Here is a 19,633-nt window from a genome sequence, read left to right on the forward strand (position 1 = left end):
GTTCCGGCGGGCCGGGCCGGGCTGGGATCGGGATCGGGCTGCGGTCGGGATCGGGCTGGGATCGGGCCGGGATGGAGGCCGTGCCCCGCATGCCCATGATCTGGCTCGACCTCAAGGAGGCCGGCGAGTTCGCCTTCAACGCCGCCGTGAAGAAGGTGGGGCTGGGGCCGGGCCTGCGGGGGCGGGCGGGCGGGTTGGGGTCCGTGAGGGACGGGAGGGGCTGCGGAGCGAGCCGGGAGCGCGGGGAGCCTGGGGGTGCCCAGGGAGCGGCAGAGCGGCGGGCAGCGTGCTTGCGGGTCCCTGGAGCTGTCGGGAGTTAGGGCTGAGGGGATTGGATGGGACAGGGGACAGGACAGGATCCCTGCCCGGGGCTCACCGTGTCCGTGCCACCCGGGGGGACCTGAGTACTTGGTCACTGAATCACCTGTAAACAAGCTCCGCCCTGCCCGGCGCTCTCCGTGCCGCGGCGTTTGTGGATGGCGGGGAGCTGGGGCTTCTCAGCGCTTGTGTCGCTGCCCCGCCGTGTTTGCAGCCCCTGCGGATATCCCCGACCTGCTTCACCTTGGGGATCCCCTTTCCCTTTTCCAGTTTGTGCTGAAGAACTATGGGGAGAACCCGGAGAACTACAACGAGGAGCTGCGGAAGCTGGAGCTGCTCCGTCAGGTGAGGGCTGACCCTCGAGAGCCACCCTGGGGGGCTCTGGGATGGCTCTGCCCACCACCCCGGGCCAGGGGCTGTGCCTTGGCTGCTCCTCTCCCTCCGCTGTGTCCCACAGGGCAGCACTGGATGATCCCAATGATCCCTGAGCTGCCGGGTGGGGGGAGCAGGGACAGCTCCTGGTGCTGCTCCCAGGGTCCCCAGATTCCAGGAGGGTCCCAGCAGGCTCAGAGTGGGGGTCCCTGACTGCCCCAGCCCACCACTGGGACTGATCCTGAAGCAAGAGGGATAGTTTCCCATTTTTGGGAGAGGGATAAGTTCTCAATTTTGGGAGAACACAGCTGCTCCCGAGATTTTCCAGGAGGTCTTGCCTCGTCCTGAGCATCTGGATGGTGCTGGCTTTGGCCTCCCCTGCATGACAGCTCCTGTTCCTGCCTGGAATGTGTCCCCTGAGCCTCTCCCTCCCCCTGTCCTGTTCCCAGAGCGCCGTCAGTGTTCCCAGGGACTTCGAGGGCTGCAGCACCCTGCGCAAGTACCTGGGGCAGCTGCACTTCCTGCAGAGCAGAATCCCCATGGGCAACGGGCAGGACGCGGCTGTGCCTGTCACCTGGTGAGGGGTGGGGACTGGGGTGGGGGCTGGGGTGGGCAGGACGTGGCCATGCCATCCCCTGGGGAGGGGCTGCTTTGGGGACCCTTGGGGAACAGCAGGATCCTGCCTGGGGTGGCACAGGGATGTCCCAGAGACCCCTGGGGAGCAAAGCTCTCGATAAATCCTGCTCCTGGGAGACTCCCTGGTTGCTCCCTGTCCTGTACCCCCTTCCCCCCAGGACTGAGATCTTCTCAGGCAAGTCAGTGACACACGAGGACATCAAGTACGAGCAGGCCTGTGTCCTCTACAACCTGGGTGAGCTCCTGCATTCCTGCAGCTTTGGGCCTCCCTGGTCCAACTCCCCATTCCCAGGGGCTGTTGGGCTGTCCCTGCTCCACTGAGCCCCAGCCTGTCCCCACAGGAGCTCTGCATTCCATGCTGGGAGCCATGGACAAGCGAGTGTCCGAGGAGGTAATGACCCACTGGGGGACAGGTGGCACCTGGGCGTGGCAGGGTAGGGAGTGTCCCTGTGCTGGGTGCTGTGAGGAGCCTGGAATCTGGGGACAGGTTTGGGGTCTCAGGTGCAGGACACTGAGGGGCTGGAGCAGAGCTGGAGATGGGAGCAGAGCTGGGGAAGGGGCTGGAGCACCAGGAGGGACTGAGGGACTCGGGGACTTAGGGAACTTTCAGGACAGGAGGGTGCAGCCAGGTGGAGGTCAGGCTGTGCTCCCAAGGAACAGGGACAGGATGAGAGGAAACAGCCTCAAACTGTGCCAGGGGAGGTTTAGTTGGATATTGGGAATATTCTTCCTGTGAAAGGCTGTCCAGCCCTGCACAGCTGCCCAGGGCAGGGGTGGAGTCCCCATCCCTGGAGGGATTTGAAAGCCATGTGGATGTGGCACTTGGGGACATGGTCAGTGGTGGCCTTGGCAGTGCTGGTTGGACTCCATAATTTGGGAAGTCTTTTCCAAGCCCAACAGTTCCATCCCCTCAGGGCATGAAGGTTTCCTGCACTCACTTCCAATGTGCTGCTGGCGCCTTCACCTACCTGCGGGATCACTTCCCCCATTCCTACAGCGTGGACATGAGCCACCAGATCCTCAGCCTCAACATCAACCTCATGCTGGTAGGCACTGGGGGCACTGGTCCTACTGGGACACCTCGAGTGGGTCTGCAGGGTTGGTGTTCCCTGTGGATACAAGGATCCCAGTGGCCCACAGGGGGGTGTTTGTGAGCTCTGGGCTCTCTGCCTGGGGGAGAGGACTTTTTGGGAGGTACCTGGGGATCAGGGAAGGCTCAGTGCCATTCCTGGGCTCTCCAAGCGCCCTCAGGGCTGGTATTCCCCATGCCACATGCACCCCTTGGCAAAGGGGCTGGAGCCAGTGGGTGCTGCCAGGGGTGTGGGGTGTCCCAAGGGTTGGAGGTGCTGAACATTCCCCCCTTGTCCCTGGCAGGGCCAAGCACAGGAGTGTCTCCTGGAGAAGTCCATGCTGGACAACAGGAAGAGCTTCCTCGTGGCCCGGATCAGTGCCCAGGTGAGCCCCAGGAGCTGCTGCCACCATGGTCCCATGGACAGGGACTCTGGGCAAGGGCCTGGAGTGACAGGACATGGGCAATGGCTTCACACTGACAGAGGGGAGATGTTGGGGGAGTATTGGGAAGGGTTTCAGGCTGTGAGGTGGGTGAGGGACTGGAATGGATTTCCCAGATAATCTGTGGCTGCCCCTGGATCCTTGGAAGTGTCCAAGGCCAGGCTGGATGGGGCTTGGAGCAGCCTGGACTGGTGACAGGTGTCCCAGTGATGTCACCAACCCCTGGCTTTGGTCCCAAACACATCCCTGAGTTCCCTCCAACTATTTTTCCGGGTGATCCGAGTGCTTGGGGAGGTGCCTGTGATTCCCCCTTCCCTGCACTGCTGTGGTTCCACCTGGGATCCAGCTTTCCAGGGCGTTTTCCCAGCCCTGTCTCTCTCCATAGGTGGTGGATTACTACAAGGAGGCCTGCAGGGCACTGGAGAACTCAGAGACAGCCTCGCTGCTGGGCAAGATCCAGAAGGATTGGAAGAAACTGGTTCAGATGAAAATCTATTATTTCGCTGCTGTGGCCCACGTGAGTGAAGGGGAGCTGGGGCTGCGGGTCTCCCTGTGCTCCCATCCCACCTCAGCGTGCTCTGGCTGCTCCCCAGGGTTTTGCTGCCTCTCTCAAAGCTCTCCCTGCAGTTACAGAGCTCTGATCCCTGTTTTCTTCCAGCTGCACATGGGGAAACAGGCCGAGGAGCAGCAGAAGTTTGGGGAAAGGGTAAGTGGGGCTGTGGCATCCCATTTCATCCTCTCCAGCCTCTGGGTCGTGCTCCTGGGAAGGGGCTGGGTCCTGGTTGGGTATCCACAGCCTTTGGGACACAAGTGTGTCACCCATGTCCTGTGTCCTGCCAGGACCTGGCTGCTCTGGAAAAGCCGTGGGGAGCTCTTGTTGCCTTTCAGCTGGTAGAATATGACACAGACACAGTTTGAAGGGGTAAAAGGGTTTTATTTTGGTATTTTAGGATCTTAGGTGTACAGTTTTTTGCAGTTTTTTGAGATGCACAGAGTATAAAGTGTATACAACTTTATGAGCCTTGCAAATTAGCACATCTGTCTAAAATCCTTCAATAACAAACTTAATAAATGAAGTAACCTCTTCTTTATTTTAAGAATTGCTCTTTTAAATGAGGCTGGAGCTCAGTTTACAAAACATGTTCCAGAGAGAAGAGAAAACTCGACTTTTGAGATAGTTTAGGGTTCTCCAGCTTCTTACTGTGAATGTTTGGTCTTCCTGCCTTGCAGAAACCCCAAAACTGAGCTAGAATGTCAGACTACAAAAATTACAAGTGTGTAGGCTTAGGGTACAAAGAGCATATAAAGGGTACAGAAAAATACAAAAAGTATATAAAAATATATAAAAGGGTATATAAAAATGTATAAAAGAGTATATAAAAAGGAAAAAAATCTTCAGGCATCACTCTAGCCCTCAGGGACTGCTGTCCCTGTGCAGGGCCAGGACACTGCCCCCCATGCCAACCCCAATTCCCTCTCTCCCACAGGTCATCTACTTCCAGAGCGCTCTGGATAAGCTCAACGAAGCCATCAAGCTGGCAAAGGTGTGTTCCTGCTGTCTGGGACTGGGGGCTTCCCACCCCACAGCTGGGCCCTGGGCTGCCAGGCTGGGAGGAGGAGGAGGATTGGGAACAGTTTAAGAGGATCAGCTGCCTCTCTGTTCCTGTCTGGGAGGTGCCTGGGAGGCTCTGGGAGCACTCAGACAGCAATTCCTGCTCTCAATTCCACAGGGCCAGCCTGAAACTGTGCAGGAAGCTCTGAGGTTCACCATGGATGTCATCGGTGGGAAGTGAGTCCATGGAGCACCCCAGGGTGTATCCATTCTTTTCCAGGGGTTGGGAATGTTGAGGGACAGGGAGCCTGGGGAGTGTTCCCAGTGTCCCCAACATGCAGAGCCCAGCACTGCCTCAGGTGCTGAGGGTGGACAGCTGCTGTGGGAATTGCTGGAGCAATCCCAGGACACCCAGGGGGGCTGAGCCCGTTGGGAATGAGCTTAGGGAGCAAGGAATGCTACCCAGTCCTTCCCTTCCAGCATCACTTCCCATTCCAGGTACAATTCAGCCAAAAAGGACAATGATTTCATCTATCATGAGGCCGTGCCTGCACTGGACACTCTGCAGTCTGTTAAAGGTCAGGGGGGCTTTGGGACCTCTGGGAACAGGGGTCTGCTGGGATTGAGGGGAGAATCCCTTCAGGAGTGATCCCAGCCTGGGGTGTGTCCTGCAGGTGCTCCCTTGGTGAAGGCTCTGCCCGTCAACCCCACGGACCCTGCGGTCACTGGCCCTGACATCTTTGCCAAGCTGGTGCCCATGGCTGCCCACGAGGCCTCGTCCCTGTACAGGTGTGTGCAGGGGTGGGATGGGATGGGGGTGTGGGACCTGCTGGGGGTTCCCCTGCACTCATGGAACATTCTGTCCTGTTGCAGTGAAGAAAAGGCCAAACTGCTGCGGGATGTGATGGCCAAGATTGAAGCCAAGAATGAAGTACTGGAGTACGTGAGGGGCACTGCCTGTCTGCCCCACAGCGCCCTCGTGCTCCCGAGCCTCTGGGAGGGGGACTCTGCCACCCCTCAGGGGCCCCTCTGTGTCCCACAGCCAGTTCATGGACTCCATGCAGCTGGACCCTGAGACAGTGGACAACCTGGACATGTACAACCACATCCCTCCCGTGCTGATGGAGAAGTGTGCCGCGCTCAGCGTGCGCCCCGACACCGTCCGCAACCTCGTCCAGTCCATGCAGGGTGAGGGGGTGGCACCCCTGGGGGCTGGGGGCCTGGGGGCTGGCACTGCTCCTTGCCCAGGCTGTTGGCAATGTTCTCACCCATGGCTGCTTCTGTGCTGCCATAAATTCCTGAATCCCAAAGCACTTTCCCTGTTGGATGGGAGGGGGGATGACCCCAACGGCAGGGGTGCCCAGGAGCCCAACATCCCAAAGCCTGGGCTGCCATGTCCCTGCCTCTGGCTGCCCCATGGAGCTGCCATGTCCATGCCTGGCTTCAGGCCTGGGGCAGGCAGGAGGTGAGCCAATCCCCACCAGCCCTGCCGTGTCCCCCCAGTGCTCTCCGGGGTCTTCACCGACGTGGAGGCGTCGCTGAAGGAGATCCGGGACCTGCTGGAGGAGGACGAGGCGCAGGAGCGGAAGCTGCAGGAGCTGCTGGGGAAAGTCCCGCCGGCGCCAGCGTCACCCCCGGGGCTGGCTGAGGTGAGCAAGGAGTGCTCCAAGTACCTGGAGCTGCACGAGAAGGCCAGCTTCACCAACACCGAGCTGCACCGCGCCATGAACCTCCACCTGGGCAACCTGCGCCTGCTCGGCGGCCCCCTGGAGCAGGTCCGAGCTGCACTGCCCACCCCCAGCCTCTCCGAAGGTGAGTCCTGGCTCCGGGGGGCAGGGGGAGGCAGGGCTGTACCCTTTGTGTCCCCCCAGGGGACTGGCAGTGCCCCCTGGGCTGGGGGAGGCGGGGCTGCCCCTGCCTGTGCCCTTTGGGGGTCCCTGTGTGTCACTTGGTGCTGTCCGTGTGAGTGGGATGAGAGTTTGTGCCCCGGGAATGTGCAAAGCAGGTCCTGTTTGGGGACAGAGGGGACAGAGTGTCCCAGGCAAGGCCTGGCTGTGCAGATCCCACCCCGTGGGTTCCCTCGGGATCCAGCCCAGCCCCTGACCCTGCCCCACCCCCAGATGACAAACAGGTGCTGCAGAACCTGAAGAGGATCCTGGCCAAGGTGCAGGAGATGCGGGACCAGCGGATGTCCCTGGAGCAGCAGCTGAGGGAGATGATCCAGAAGGATGACATCACCACCTCGCTGGTCACCACCGACCGCTCTGAGATGAAGGTGGGCTTGGGGACACCCCCTGTGTCCCACTGAGGGACAGCTCTGTCCCCGAGCCCCGCAGACCTTCCTGTGTCCCCTCCTGTGTCCCTGCAGAAGCTCTTCGAGGAGCAGCTGAAGAAGTACGACCAGCTCAAGGTGTATCTGGAGCAGAATTTGGCTGCCCAGGAGAATGTGCTCAAGGCCCTGACCGACGCCAACGTCAAATACGCAGCTGTGCGCAAGGCCCTGGCTGAGGTGGAGCACAAGTGAGTGGGGAAGGGAAAGCCCAGTGTCCTGGGGGGTCTCAGTGCCCTGGGGGGTCTCAGTGCCCAGGAACAGGCCTCAGTTCCCCCCAGGACAGGTGTGAGGCCACCACTGGCTTCTCCTGTCCCACCCCACTGGTGGGGACCCTGGTGGCTTTGTCCTGTGCCCACCCCAGTGGGAACTGCAGGGTCCCCCAGGAGCCTGGAGCTAGGTGCCCAGCTTTACCCTGGCACTGCATCCCGCTGAGCCCCTCCATGCCCTTCTCCCAGATGGAACACCACCGTGCAGACCCTGGTGGCCTCCTACGAGGCCTATGAGGACCTGATGAAGAAGTCCCAGGAGGGGAAGGATTTCTACACGGACCTGGAGGGGAAGGCGGCCAAGCTGCTGGAGCGAGCACGGGCTGCATGCCAGGCCAGCGAGGCACACCGGCAGCAGCTGCTGGAGAGGTGGGTGGGCACCGACCCGGGGGGGCCAGTGAGACCTGCAGGGGATGGAAAAGGGCCTTCGGGAGCTCTGGGTGGTGGCTCGGGGTGGGAATGCTCCTGGTGCCCGGGGGGCAGTGGGGAGCAGCACCCAATCCCACACTGAGCCCCCTGTCCCCCCAGAGAGCTGAAGAAGCAGCCACCGCCCAGGCCCACGGCCCCCAAGCCCCCCCTGCAGAAGAAGCCGCTGGAGCTGGAGGCTGGGGGCCCCGAGGCCGCCGAGTTGGGCTCCCTGGCGCTGTCGGATTTGCCGGAGGAGCTGCGGAGCCTCCCGCCGGAGCTGCTGCCCGGGCCCCTGGCCCAGCTGCCCCCCCCCGCGCTGGCCGCCCTGGCTGGGGGGCTGCGGCCCCCCGAGCCCTACATGCTGCCAGGGGGTGTTGCCAGCGCCCCGCTGGCCCCCACTCCCCCCTTCCCGGGGCACTACCGCCTGCCCGGGCCCCCTGCTGTCCCCGGTCCCTTCCCTGCTACCGGGGCAGTTCCGGGGCAGCTCCTGCAGCCCTCGGCCCCGGCCGGGCCCGCCCCCAGCTCGGCCGCCCCCCAGCTCTTCCCGGCTGCGCCCCTGATCCGTGCCCCGGGACAGCCGGGACAGCCGGGACAGCCGGGACAGCCGGCCTTCGGGGGGCCCCACGTGCTGCCCCCGCGCTCCTCCCCGCAGCACGGCGCGCTGCCCACCCCCGCCTACGGCCTGGGCCAGCCCGGGGCAGGTCCCGGCCAGCTGCGGCCCCCCATGCCTGGGGCAGCTCCCGTAGGTGCCCAGCCAGGGCTGGGTGTCCCCGAGCCCCCGGGCACGCGCCCGGCCACCACCACGGTGGACAGCGTCCAGGCCCCCATCTCCAGCTGCTCCGTGCCCCCCCGGGGACCCCCGGGCCCCTTCCTGCCCCCGCAGCGCCCGGCAGGTCCTGCTGCCCCCTTCCCCTATCCTGCGGGGGGAGTTCAGCCCTTCGGGGCGCCGGCTCAGCCCCCCTTTGCCCCGGCACAGCCCCCTCCCGCCTTCACCCAGGGCCCCCAGCACTTCCCCCCGGCTCCCTTCCTGCCCGCGGGCCGAGCCCAGGCCCCGCTGCCCTTCCAGCAGCCCCCCCGAGTGCCCCTGGCTGCCCCGGCCCAGTTCCCCCAGCAGCCCTTCGCCGGCCCCGGGGGGCAGCTGCCCCCCCCGGCCCCGGGGCAGGCCCCGCTGCCCCCCCAGCTCTACCAGCTCCCCGGGCAGGACCAGCTGCCGCCCGCGGGCCTCGCCCCTCATCCGGGGGCCGTGCCCTTCCCCAGGACCCTTGCCCAGAGTGGACCCCCGACCCTGGCGGGGCTCCAGACGGTGCCCCCCGGCTCCCCCGCGCTGCCCTTCTGCCCCAGCCCGGCCCCCCCCGGCGCTCAGCTGCCCCCCGGGACCATGGCCCTGGGACCCCCCGCGCCCACCCCGCCCAGCCAGGCCCCCTCTCCCAGCCCCGTGCCAGGCACCGTGGTGGTCCAGGGCCCGCTGGTCCCGTCCCCGGCCCCGTCCCCGTCCCCCGCCCTGCCCATGCAGCCCCCGGCGCCGCGACCCCCGCCCGCCCTGCCCCCGCCGGGCGCCGGGGACACTCCGTTCCCGCGGCAGAGCCCCTGCCCCGCCGACCTGCTGTCGTCCAGCCCCGAGAGCCAGCCCGGCGGCTCGGCCGCGCCCGGGGGGCTGCTGCAGCCCACTAAGGCGGGGGCGCAGGAGGGGCCGCGGCCCCGGGCCGTGCAGCTCATCGAGGCCGACCCGTACGCGGAGCCCGAGCGTGTGCGGCGGCTGCTGGCCGAGCTGGAGCGGTTCCGAGCCCAGGCCGAGCGGCTGGAGCGACCCGCGCCCGGCGGGGGCTCCGAGCTGGACGCGCTCTGGAAGGAGCTGCAGGAGGCCCAGGAGCGCGACGCCCGGCAGCGCTCCATCGCCATCGCCCGCTGCTACTCCATGAAGAACCGGCACCAGGACATCATGCCCTACGACCGCAACCGCGTCGTGCTGCGCTCGGGCAAGGACGACTACATCAACGCCAGCCGCGTGGAGGACCTGTCCCCGTACTGCCCTGCCCTCATCGCCACCCAGGCCCCGCTGCTCGGCACCGCCGCTGACTTCTGGCTCATGATCTACGAGCAGAAGGTGTCCGTGGTGGTCATGCTGGTGTCCGAACAGGAGCTGGACAAGGTGGGTCCTTGTCCTGGGTGCGGGGATGGCTGGGCGGGGCCCCGGGGATGGGATACCCTGCGGGGTGTCACCAGGCCCTGCGGGACCCGAGGGGCTGCACTGACCCGCCGTCCCCCGGCAGAAGGTGCTGCGGTACTTCCCGTCGGAGCGAGGCCAGCCCGTGGCGCAGGGCCCCCTGACCCTGGTGCTCACCAGCCTGCGGGTGACGGCCACGCACGTGGAGAGGATGCTGACGCTGCAGTACCGTGACCAGAGCCTCAAACGCACCGTGGCTCACCTCCAGTTCACCTCCTGGCCAGAGCTGTACGCGGGGAAGGGGGGGCAAAGGGGTGGGGGCTTGGGGGTTCTGTGATCCCTGGTGTGCTGGGGGGCAGTTCTGGGAGCACAGCTCTGGACCGGGAGTGTTTGGGCAGCCCTGACCCCTCTGGGGGTGCTGAGCACTGGGACCCCCAGTGAGTGTGGATTCCCTACCCTCCAGGGGCCTGCCTGACAGCAAGGGGAGCCTCCTGCGCTTCATCCAGGAGGTGCACAGCCACTACCTGCACCAGCGCCCGCTGCACACCCCCGTCGTGGTGCACTGCAGGTGAGCGGGGCTGGCGGGCTCTGGGGCAGGGGAGAGGGGCTCCCCCTCATCTCGGGGCTCTCACGGCTCGGGGGTCTCTCCGCAGCTCCGGCGTGGGTCGCACCGGCGCCTTCTGCCTGCTGTACGCCGCCGTGCAGGAGGTGGAGGCTGGGAATGGCATCCCGGACCTGGCACAGCTGGTGAGGCGCATGCGGCAGCAGCGCAAGCACATGCTGCAGGAGAAGGTACTGCGGGGGGCTGCACCCCGGGTGGGTGGGGCAGGGGCTGCATCCCCCGGGTCTCACTGTGTCCTCTCCCCTGCAGCTGCACCTCAAATTCTGTTTCGAGGCCGTCCTGCTCCACGCCGAGCAGGTGCTGCTGCGCCACGGCGTGGGTGGCCCTGCCCTGACCAAGCCCCCCAACAGCACCTCCCCCAAGGTGGGTGTAGGGGGGTGTCGGGAGGTTTTGGGGAGCTCTGCCCCTCCCAGGGCTCACAGGGCTGCTCTCCCCCAGCTCTACTACCAGCAGGACCCCCAGGACCTGGTGCTGGGGGGAGATGTGCCCATCAGCTCCATCCAGGCCACCATCGCCAAGCTCAGCATCAAGCCGGGGGGGCCCAGCGCGGAGCCCGGGGAGGGCTGGGGGGTGGATCCTGCACCTCCCCCGGACCCCGTGGAGCCTGAGGTGCCACCGGTGATTCCTGACGGCGTCGTGGATGGTGTTGATGCCCCTGACCCCGAGCCCCCCGCCCCGGGGCCGCCCCTCCCCGAGCCATCGGCTGACACTGAGAGCAGCAACCATGTTGGGGGGGAGAGCCCCGACGGGCCGGGGGGGCCGCCAGAGCCCCCCGCTGCCCCCCCAGCCTCCTCCTCCTCCTCCTCACTGGAGCTCTTGGCCTCGCTGACGCCAGAGGCCTTCAGCCTGGACGCCTCCCTCAAGGGCAAACAGCGCATGAACAAGCAGAATTTCCTGCAAGCACAGCCGGGCGAGGGGCTCCGGGGGCCCCGGCCCAGCGACGACCCCCTCAGCATGCTCGACCCCCTCTGGACCCTCAACAAGGCGTGAGGGGGGCGGGGGCCTCCCGGCCCCCAGCCCCACTTTGACTCCAGGTAGAACTGACTTTTTCAGCTCTTTGCTACTAAAATAAAGCGAGTTTATCTGCAGGGCCGGGCCCTGGTGCTGCCGCGGGCGGGGAGGGGCAGGGCTGAGCCAGGCTCGGGTTAGTTCCGTTTAATGGATGTTCCTGCACACGTTATAAAACACGATCGGTACAAAAAGCGTCCCCTGTACAGCACAAAGGTACAGCTGGGCGAAGGCCACCCGCGGGGGCTGGGCCGGGGTCCCGGGGGTCCCTCCTGCCCCAGGCCGGCGCCGCCTCTACAATCACCGGGGGTCAAGAACAGACGTCATCGGCGGTTCGGGGGCACGGCGGGAGGGGCGGGGCTGCGGTGCAACCGGGCAGGGCAGCGGATTCCCCGGGCCGTGCTCGGGGAGCTGGGGGAGCCCCGGCTGCTGCCCCATCCCTGGCTCTGCACGTTGGTCCCGCTGTGCCCCACTCGCACCCCTCCCCAGCAGCTGCAGGAGGGGCAAGGGCTCCGCCCGCTCCCAACCTGAGAAAAACCTCCTCTGGCGCCGCAGAGGGAAGAGGAGGAGGAAGGGAAGGAGGAAGGTGCTATTGCTGCAGACGGGGCGCAGGAGGGAGCCGGGCAGGGCAGCTGTGCCAGGGCACGGCAAGGGCAGCGCTGCCGGGAGCTGCACCCCCACGCCCCCTGCCCCAATAAATAACTATTTACAGCGTATAAATAAATAGGGCGGGGGCTGCCGCGGCCCCGGGCGGGATGGGGCGGGGCCCTGCCGCGCCCTAAGGCACGTGGGGCCGAGCCGCGCCCAGGAGGGGTCAGTCCCGGCCTCTCCCGGCTGCCACCCGGGGCCGGGGCTGGCCGAGGGCCGTTCCGTGTGCTGGGACAGTCACTGCTGGGTGCTCAGCCCGGGAGCCACCACACTGTCCCCGCTCCTATCCCGCCCCCGTGTCCCTCTGCACCGTGGCGCTGCCGGGAGTCCCCGAGAGCACGCGGACGATACCGGAGCAGGGAGAGCAGCGGGAGGGCGGCAGCCCCACCCCGCCCCGCCCCGCCGGCACGGATGGAGCCATGGAGCGGCAGCCCCATCCCCTCTCCGCACAGCCCCGAGCCCCCTCTCAGTCCCGCCGGCCCCTCCTCCTGCTCAGTCCAACTTTTCCAGCACCGAGGGCACGTAGACCAGGCTGAGCTCGCTCCCAAAGTTGCAGACGATGGCGGCGTTCTCCAGCACCAGGATCTGCCGCGCCGGCTGCGACTCGTTGCTCTTGCCCAGGTAGACGGTCTGGAGGAGGTCCCCATAGCCAATGTCCCAGAAGGACACGCAGCCCTGGCCACCTGTCACCAGCAGGTTGTCGGAGATGACGCCCAGGCTAGCGCCGCAGCCCAACTCCTGCGGGACAGAGGGAGGAGAGCTGAGCTCCAAGAGGTAGGAATGGGGCAGAGCTGAGCCCTGAGGGGTTGGAATGGGGCAGAGCTGAGCCCTGAGGGGTTGGAATGGGGCAGAGCTGAGCCCTGAGGGGTTGGAATGGGGCAGAGCCTTGGTGGATCGGTCTGGTTTGAGCCTTTGCATGTGACAGGAAAGCTTTTCCAAGCATGTGGAGCTGGAATAGACGCTCCTCAGCCTCCCAGCACAGCAGAGGTGTCTGCAGGGGGCCAGGAGAACCCAGGAGGACCCCTGAGGGTGTGAGGGGGATCTCAGCCCAGAGAAGAGGAGGCTCAGGGGGATCTTCTGGCTCTTCATAACTCCATGAAAGGGCAGCTGTCGGGGTTTGTACTCTGCTCCCAGGGAAAAAGGGATAGGACAAGGGGAAATGGCCTCAGGCTGTGCCAGGGGAGGTTCAGACTGAACATCAGGAGGAATTTCTTCACGGAAAGGGTGATTAGACATTGGAAGAGGCTGCCCAGGGTAGTAGAGGAGTCCCCATCCCTGGAGGGATTTAGAAGCCATGTGGATGTGGCACTTGGAGCCACAGTGGTGGCCTTGTCAGTGCAGGATGGTGGTTGGACTCTCTCTGAAGGATTTTCCAACCCAAGCAATTCCCAGTTCCGTGGTTAACCCCCCCAGCTGCCCCCCAGGTCCCACCTGCTGGATGGAGTAGAGCTTGATCCCCGAGCTGCGGTCCCAGATGCTGATGATGTCATCCAGGCCGCTGCTGATGACGCAGGAGGTGGTGCAGGTCAGGGAGGTGACATCCCCGCGGTGGGCGAACATGTGGCTCACGCGGCTGCCCGTCAGCACATCCCACAGGCAGATGGCCCCGTCCTGGCCACCACTCGCCAGCACCATGGTCTGTGGGACACCAGGGACATCAGGGCCATGTCAGCACCATGGGGGACACTGTGCCACCGACACTGCCAGTGCTCTGGGCACTCCTGATTGCAGAAAGTCACTGGAGTGTGGGCTGGAGCCTTGGACTGCCAGCCTAGGGGTTCCCTGTCTGGTCTGTGTGCTCAAGCAGGTGGGGGAAACAGACCCTGATGTCCCCCAGGTGCAGAGGCACCTGAGTTCACTTACACAGGGCTGGAGAGCACGTGGGGGCACTTGTTGGCTTAGGGAGCACGTGAGGGGCTCCCCCTCTTCCTCCCGAGGGGTGTGGGGCAGAGCTTTCCTGGCTGCTCAGGTGCCATTTCAGCCCCACCTGGCAATGCAGGAACAGGGATTCCCTACTCCAAAAGGACAGGGAAGCAAGAGATCTCCAGGGAAAGGGATTGCTGAGCTCACAGCGAACTGGGGAAAACTCTGGCTCAGCCTGTGAGAGATGGAGGGACCCAGGAGGGTGCCTTTGGCTGAGCCACTGGCTCAGGGATGGGTTTAGGGATCAGCTCAGGTGTGAAGGCAGGTGAAGGCCCAGGCCCAGCAGCTCCCCTGTACCTGGTCGATGTACACAGCTGTGATGGCTCCCGAGTGACCCTGCAGGGTGAACAGGCAGCACGAGTCCTCCAGCCGGAACACCTGGGGCAGGAGAGGCCGAAATGAGACTCCAGGGCCAGCTGGGCTCAGGGGTAGCACCTGAACTCCCCACACACAACAGATCCCTTCGTGGCACAGCCAGAGCCTGCCTATGATTCCAGGGGCCATGGAATGCTGCAGCCCAGGGCAGGGGTAGGTCATGGCTGGTGGGCAGGGACAGAGTGGTGACAGGGATAGCTCTGGGCCCCTCACGAGAGGAGAGACCTGGAGGGGCTGGAGTGTGTCTAGACAAGAAAACAAAGTTGGGGAAGGATCTGGAGCACCAAGAGCAGCTAAAGGGGGTCATCCTGGACAAAAGGAGGCTCAGGTGGGACCTTCTGGCTCTGCACAACTTCCTGACAGGAGGGGGCAGCTGAGAGGGGGTGTGGGTCAGGCTCTGCTCCCAGGGGACAATGGATAGGATAAGAGGGAGGTTCAGGGCGGATATTGGGAAAATTTCTTCATGGAAAGGGTAGTCAGGCATTGGAAGAGGCTGCCCAGGGCAGCAGTGGAGTCCCCAGCCCTGGAGGGGTTTAAAAGCCACATGGATGTGGCACTTGGGGCCATGGGTTAGTGGTGGCCTTGGCAGTGCTGGGGACTGGTTGGGTCTTTCCCAACCTCAAGGATTCTGTAGTTCTCTGAAGTCACCCATCCCTATTGCACAGGGAACCCACTGTTCAGGGTGACACTCACTGGGCTTTATCCTTCCAACTCCCGCAATGCCACATCCAGCAGGTGAACAGAACCCCCGCGCTTCCAGAATTCCCCCCTCCCTGTGTGCTCCCCCAGCCCGACTGTCCCTGTCCCCTCACCCTGAGGGTGTGGTCCTGGCTGCCGGTGACGAGCCGCCCGGCTGCGGCCTTGAGCGCCGTGATGGGTTTGTGGTGTGCGCAGGCCACGCTGTGGGTGAGCTGGCAGCGCACGGCGGCACCGCGGCCCAGCTCCGGGGAGGGTGGCAGGCTGCTCCTGCCCGGGGCACCTGCAGGGACAAACACACCTCAGCCAGGGCAAGGTCACCTCGGCATGCTGCACCTCAGGGATGGCTGCATGCTGGGCTTTAGGGAATTTGGGGCTGGTGCTGCAGGGAATCTTCTGTGCTCAAGAACAGGAGTGAGGGTCTCAACAGGGTCTAAGAACTCCAGACTTATTTGGGACAGAAGAGACCTTAAAGCTCATCCAGCCTCACCCCCTGCCTGCCATGGGCAGGGACACCTTCCACTCCCAGGCTGCTCCAAGCCCTGTCCAGCCTGGGCTGGGACACTTCCAGGGATCCAGGGGCAGCCACAGCTTCTCTGGGAAATTCATTCCAGTCCCTCACCACTCTCCCAGAGAATTTCTCCCCAGTATCCCATCTCAATCATCCCCTCTATTCTGCCCCGGAAGCAAGGAACCCTGTGCTCTAACCAGTCACCCCCGTGGGACAGTCTGGGCTGTGCTGTGTTGTGCTGAGGCCTCAGGCTGTTCCTGGGGTGGGAATGAGAGAGACAGAGTGAGGAGTGAGAAGTGGAAGGAGGGAAGTGCAGTGCTACCCTGGAAGCACAGTGGAGCCTCTGGCCCTGCGCCCTGGGGAAAACCAACATGGGGATGTTGTCCCAGCACAGGGAGCTCCCACTGCACCCCTCAGCTCAGCACAGCTCAGGGTGCTTCAGAGCACAGTGCTACCACAGAGCTGAAGTGGGTGTGAGGGACACTCAGCTACAAGGAGGGAGAGGCAGGAGCTCAGGGCAGTGCACAGACATTCCAACACCTGCTCACCTCGGAACTGCAGGTGGTTCAAGGATGTGTGTGTCTCCAGAGAGAAGAAATCCAAGGAGCCATTCAACCGGGCAGCCACGATCCTGAGAGAGACGTGCAGGGTGAGGAGAAGACCCTCCCTGAGCCCCAAACCCAGAGACCCCCTGGGCTGAGCACAGATCCCCCATTCCCAGGAGGCTGCATGGAACTGGGCTGGGAGATTAGACAGCTCCAGCTGGCCTGGACAATGGCAGTGCCTCTGGAACAGCAGCCATGGAAACCAGTGAGCCAAAGGTCTCCCAGCCCTGAAACCCTCTGGATATTCAGCTACTGGGAAGCCTGAGGGCTGAAGAAGTGGGTGCTAGAGGAGGCCTGGAGCCAGGAAAGCTGGTGAGAAGTGGATACATGGAAGGATTAGGCTGGATGTTAGACTGGGTATCAGGAAAAGGTTCTTCTCCCAGAGGATGCTGAGTACTGAACAGGCTCCCCAGGGAATGGGCATGGCCCCAAGGCTGCTAAAGCTCCAGGAGTGTTTGGACAACAATCTCAGGGATGCACAGGGTGGGATTGTTCAGATGTCTGCGCAGGGCCAGGAGTTGGACTCCATGATCCTTGCAGGTCCCTTACAGCACAGGATATTCCATGACACTGATTCTAAGGAAGAGATTTCCCAGCTGAAGCTCTGCTGCCTGGAGCTGCCATGGAGGTTGGGGTTGGGGATCTCCCAGCACTTGCACAAGGAGTTACCTGTTGTTGAGGAAGACAAGAGCCGTGATTCCGGATTGTCCTTCATCATTGCTGCAGCGGAGGGTCCCCTCGATGGCATCCCACACCTGGGGGAGGAGGGCTCATTGGGGTGACACTGGCCAGAGGAGCACCAGACGGGGTCTGGGATCCTGAACAGCTCCCTGTGCTGTGCCCCCAGGCTGTGTGGCCTCCTGCTTCCCCTTACTGTGTCCCTGTTCCTCACCTCCAACTTGCCGTTACTCCGGCCTGCCACAATCAGGTTCCCCTGCAGTTCCAGGCTCCAGATGGAGCTCTCCAGGTCCCCTCCCCAGGATGGCAGGGGTGAGGATTTGTCACATCCTGCACAGGCCTCGTCCCCAAGGCTCCTGTCCCCGAGGCTGCGCCGGCGGCCGCCGCATCCACCCTCATCAGAGCCACATCCCGGGGAGCGGCCGCTGCTCCCGCAGAACCCAGAGGGGCCGTGTGGGGCTGAAAGCCCCTGGAAGTTCATGCTCCTGCAGCTGGAGCTGCCATGCTCCTCGTACACCTTCCCAACCAGGCTGCTGAAGTCGTATCCTGAGTCCTTGTGGCGAGTGCCCACGGCCCGGAGCCGCGGCTCCGACTCGGCTGCCTTGGCGTGCTCTGAGAAGTTGGTGTCGATGAGGGAGGTGAGGTCAGGCTGGTCACAGAACAGGGGGGGCTGGGGGGGCCCCAGCAGCCGTTTGAGCTGGTGACTGCTCTCAAAGGAGTCCTCCAGCCCATTCTTCCCATCCGGGCTGGGATCCCAGCCCTCCTGGTAATCGAAGATGCCACTGCTGTCCCTGCGCAGCCTGGAAGGAGGGATGAAGCTCAGCCCCACTGTGCTGGTGGGCTGCTCCCTGGCAGCACAGGGACACAGGGACATGGGGACATGGGCAGGGCCATACCTGGGTTTGGGAATGACGGTGAGGCAGTCGCCCGTCTGCGCGTCCCACACGCGGATCTGCCCCACCAGGCAGCAGCTCACCAGCAGCATCCCATCACTGGCCAGGCACTCGATGTCCTGGGAGAAAGGAAGGACAAGCACAGCTCAGTGTGGCACCACCGAGGCCTCTGGATCCTGAGCACAGCCTGGTGTGGCTGAGGAACTGCAGACATGATGGATTTTATGTCACAACTGGTTGGTTTAGGAACTGAGCGACACTGAGGACATGAACATCCCTGAAGTGTCCAAGGCCAGGTTGGACAGGGCTTGGAGCAGCCTGGCATAGTGGAAGGTGTCCCTGCCCATGGCAGGGGTGGCACTGGGTGAGTTACAAAGTCCTTTTCAACCCAAACCACTCTGTGATTCTGGGATTCCAGGATCTCTTCCCAGAGACCTCAACATGCACTGGACTGCTGCAAATCCAACAGACTCCATTTGTCTTGCCTTTCCCTGACAAATTCTTCCCAGTGTGATGGTAGGATTAGAACAGAGGTGCAGCTTCTCTGGGAGACACAGCACACAATTTCAAACTCAAATTTTAAACTTGGATGCTCAAGAGCTTTGTTTCATCTCAGAATGGGAAGAATCCCTGAATCATCCAGGTTGGAAAAGCCCAACCTTGGACTGATCCCCACCTTGTCCACCCAGCCCAGAGCTCCCTGGACCTCAGGAATGTGGAAGTATCCCAGCAAAGCAGGGAATGGAAGGCAGAGGTGGTGATGGCGGGAATTGCAGAAAGCAAGTCCCAGGACGAGACAGGACCATGCTGCAGGATTTTCATGGTACAGTATCTTTATCTTGATGTTTTATTTCTAAGCTGCACCTACCATGAGGTGTCCCCTGAGGACCAGGGGCACAATCTCGGTCTCGGGCGGGGAGTAGCCGTAGTCATCGCAGGGCAGGTCACCCCTGCGGCGCCGGCCCGGCCCGTTCTGCCCGTAGTTCTTGGGGCACAGCACCCGGTAGAGGCAGAACAGCAGCAGCACCAGCAGGATGCCCGAGGCCAGCCCCAGAGCAGCCACCCTGCGGGAGACACACGCAGAGACGAGAAGGTAAGAAAATAAATTCCCATTTCTACTCCGAGGATAGGTTTGGAAAATCCTGTGCTAGGATTACTCATGAGCTGGTGTGAATTTCTCGATTTCAAATTACAGAGATCTGATGAAAATGAAAGGGGGTTTTAATGGGCAAATGACAATTTCAACAAGATTTTGAGGCTTTGCAGTAAGGGAAGTAATGAGCAGCTAAGATTTTAAGAAAACACCAGATGGGGATTGGGATAACACGGTGTGTGCAGCAACTGCAGATTCAGACGGGGGTTGTGAGCCATGCTCTCTGGTGGGAGGAAGCTCCTTGCACCAGAGCTTGGTCTAACACCCAATAAATCATTATCAAATGATATCTAGGTGGTGTGTGTCCCTGGAAGTGTCCAGCGCCAAGTTGGACAGGGCTTGGAGCAACCTGGGACAGTGGAAGGTGTCCCTGCCCATGGCAGGGGGTGGAACTGGATGGGCTTTAAAGTCCCTTCCAACCCAAACCATTCTGGGGTTCTAGGAAATCACATTTATACCCCAAACTGACCTCCTGTCCTCATCACCCAATGATCAGCCCTGTATTGCATCAGGAGCACTAAGAGCATCCATGCACAACCCATTCCTGCCCTCAGCTGATGGAAAGCCACCAGCAGAGATCAATTTAATTTTGCACTGGAGCATCCCGAGCTTTGGCACTGAAGCTTCAGGAGTATTTCTGGTCTCCCAGCAGAAGGACTGGCCCAAAGCAGTCCCAGAGCCCCCCAGGGCTGAGGCAGGGTCAGGAGGCTGTGACAGGACATCTTACTTGTAAAGGGTGACATCCTGGTGGCCGTGGGGCTGTGCTGTGTGCTCTGGCTGGGATCCTGTGTCCAGCTTCCCAGCACTGCCTGCCAGGAAGGGGTGATAGCGCGAGGCCTCCTGGGGATGCCGCATCTCCAAGGCCTCCTGAGGGTTCAGGTACAGCGTGACAGGGATGGCTGGCAGGATGCTGATGTACCTGGGGGTGGACAGGGCAACAGCTCAGCAATGACATAAGGGG

At 63.0% G+C, this 19,633-nt stretch overlaps 2 protein-coding genes across 7 annotated transcripts in view; one reads left to right on the forward strand and one right to left on the reverse strand.

The window, feature by feature from the left end:
- The first annotated feature begins 35 nt into the window (after nt 1-35).
- On the forward strand, nt 36-11,270 carry PTPN23 (protein tyrosine phosphatase non-receptor type 23). The gene is made up of 25 exons (XM_085050002.1): nt 36-155; nt 589-663; nt 1,140-1,267; nt 1,485-1,561; nt 1,668-1,717; nt 2,241-2,372; nt 2,701-2,781; nt 3,224-3,355; nt 3,497-3,544; nt 4,326-4,382; nt 4,569-4,627; nt 4,889-4,968; nt 5,065-5,179; nt 5,264-5,329; nt 5,433-5,578; nt 5,894-6,202; nt 6,511-6,665; nt 6,759-6,910; nt 7,178-7,357; nt 7,517-9,545; nt 9,667-9,848; nt 10,024-10,128; nt 10,214-10,352; nt 10,432-10,545; nt 10,621-11,270. The coding sequence occupies exons 1-25, from the start codon at nt 72-74 to the stop codon at nt 11,170-11,172; spliced, it is 5,247 nt and encodes a 1,748-aa protein (XP_084906128.1). The 5' UTR covers nt 36-71; the 3' UTR covers nt 11,173-11,270.
- A 52-nt stretch (nt 11,271-11,322) lies between these two features.
- SCAP (SREBF chaperone) overlaps nt 11,323-19,633 on the reverse strand; it is a 41,014-nt gene continuing 32,703 nt past the window's right edge. For all 6 annotated transcript variants that reach the window (XM_085050008.1, XM_085050006.1, XM_085050004.1 and 3 more), the window contains 10 exons: nt 19,400-19,591; nt 18,388-18,583; nt 17,523-17,638; nt 16,841-17,426; nt 16,618-16,703; nt 15,892-15,974; nt 14,949-15,115; nt 14,059-14,139; nt 13,270-13,476; nt 11,323-12,576 (listed from right to left, as the gene is read on the reverse strand). In XM_085050008.1, coding sequence (XP_084906134.1) covers nt 12,331-12,576; nt 13,270-13,476; nt 14,059-14,139; nt 14,949-15,115; nt 15,892-15,974; nt 16,618-16,703; nt 16,841-17,426; nt 17,523-17,638; nt 18,388-18,583; nt 19,400-19,591 — 1,960 coding nt within the window. In that variant the 3' untranslated portion in view covers nt 11,323-12,330. The remainder of the gene's footprint in view (nt 12,577-13,269; nt 13,477-14,058; nt 14,140-14,948; nt 15,116-15,891; nt 15,975-16,617; nt 16,704-16,840; nt 17,427-17,522; nt 17,639-18,387; nt 18,584-19,399; nt 19,592-19,633) is intronic.

Source organism: Lichenostomus cassidix, chromosome 2 (assembly GCF_008360975.1).
Source record: "Lichenostomus cassidix isolate B80296 chromosome 2, HeHo_3.0, whole genome shotgun sequence".
In the NCBI taxonomy this organism is placed as follows: Eukaryota; Metazoa; Chordata; class Aves; order Passeriformes; family Meliphagidae; genus Lichenostomus; species Lichenostomus cassidix.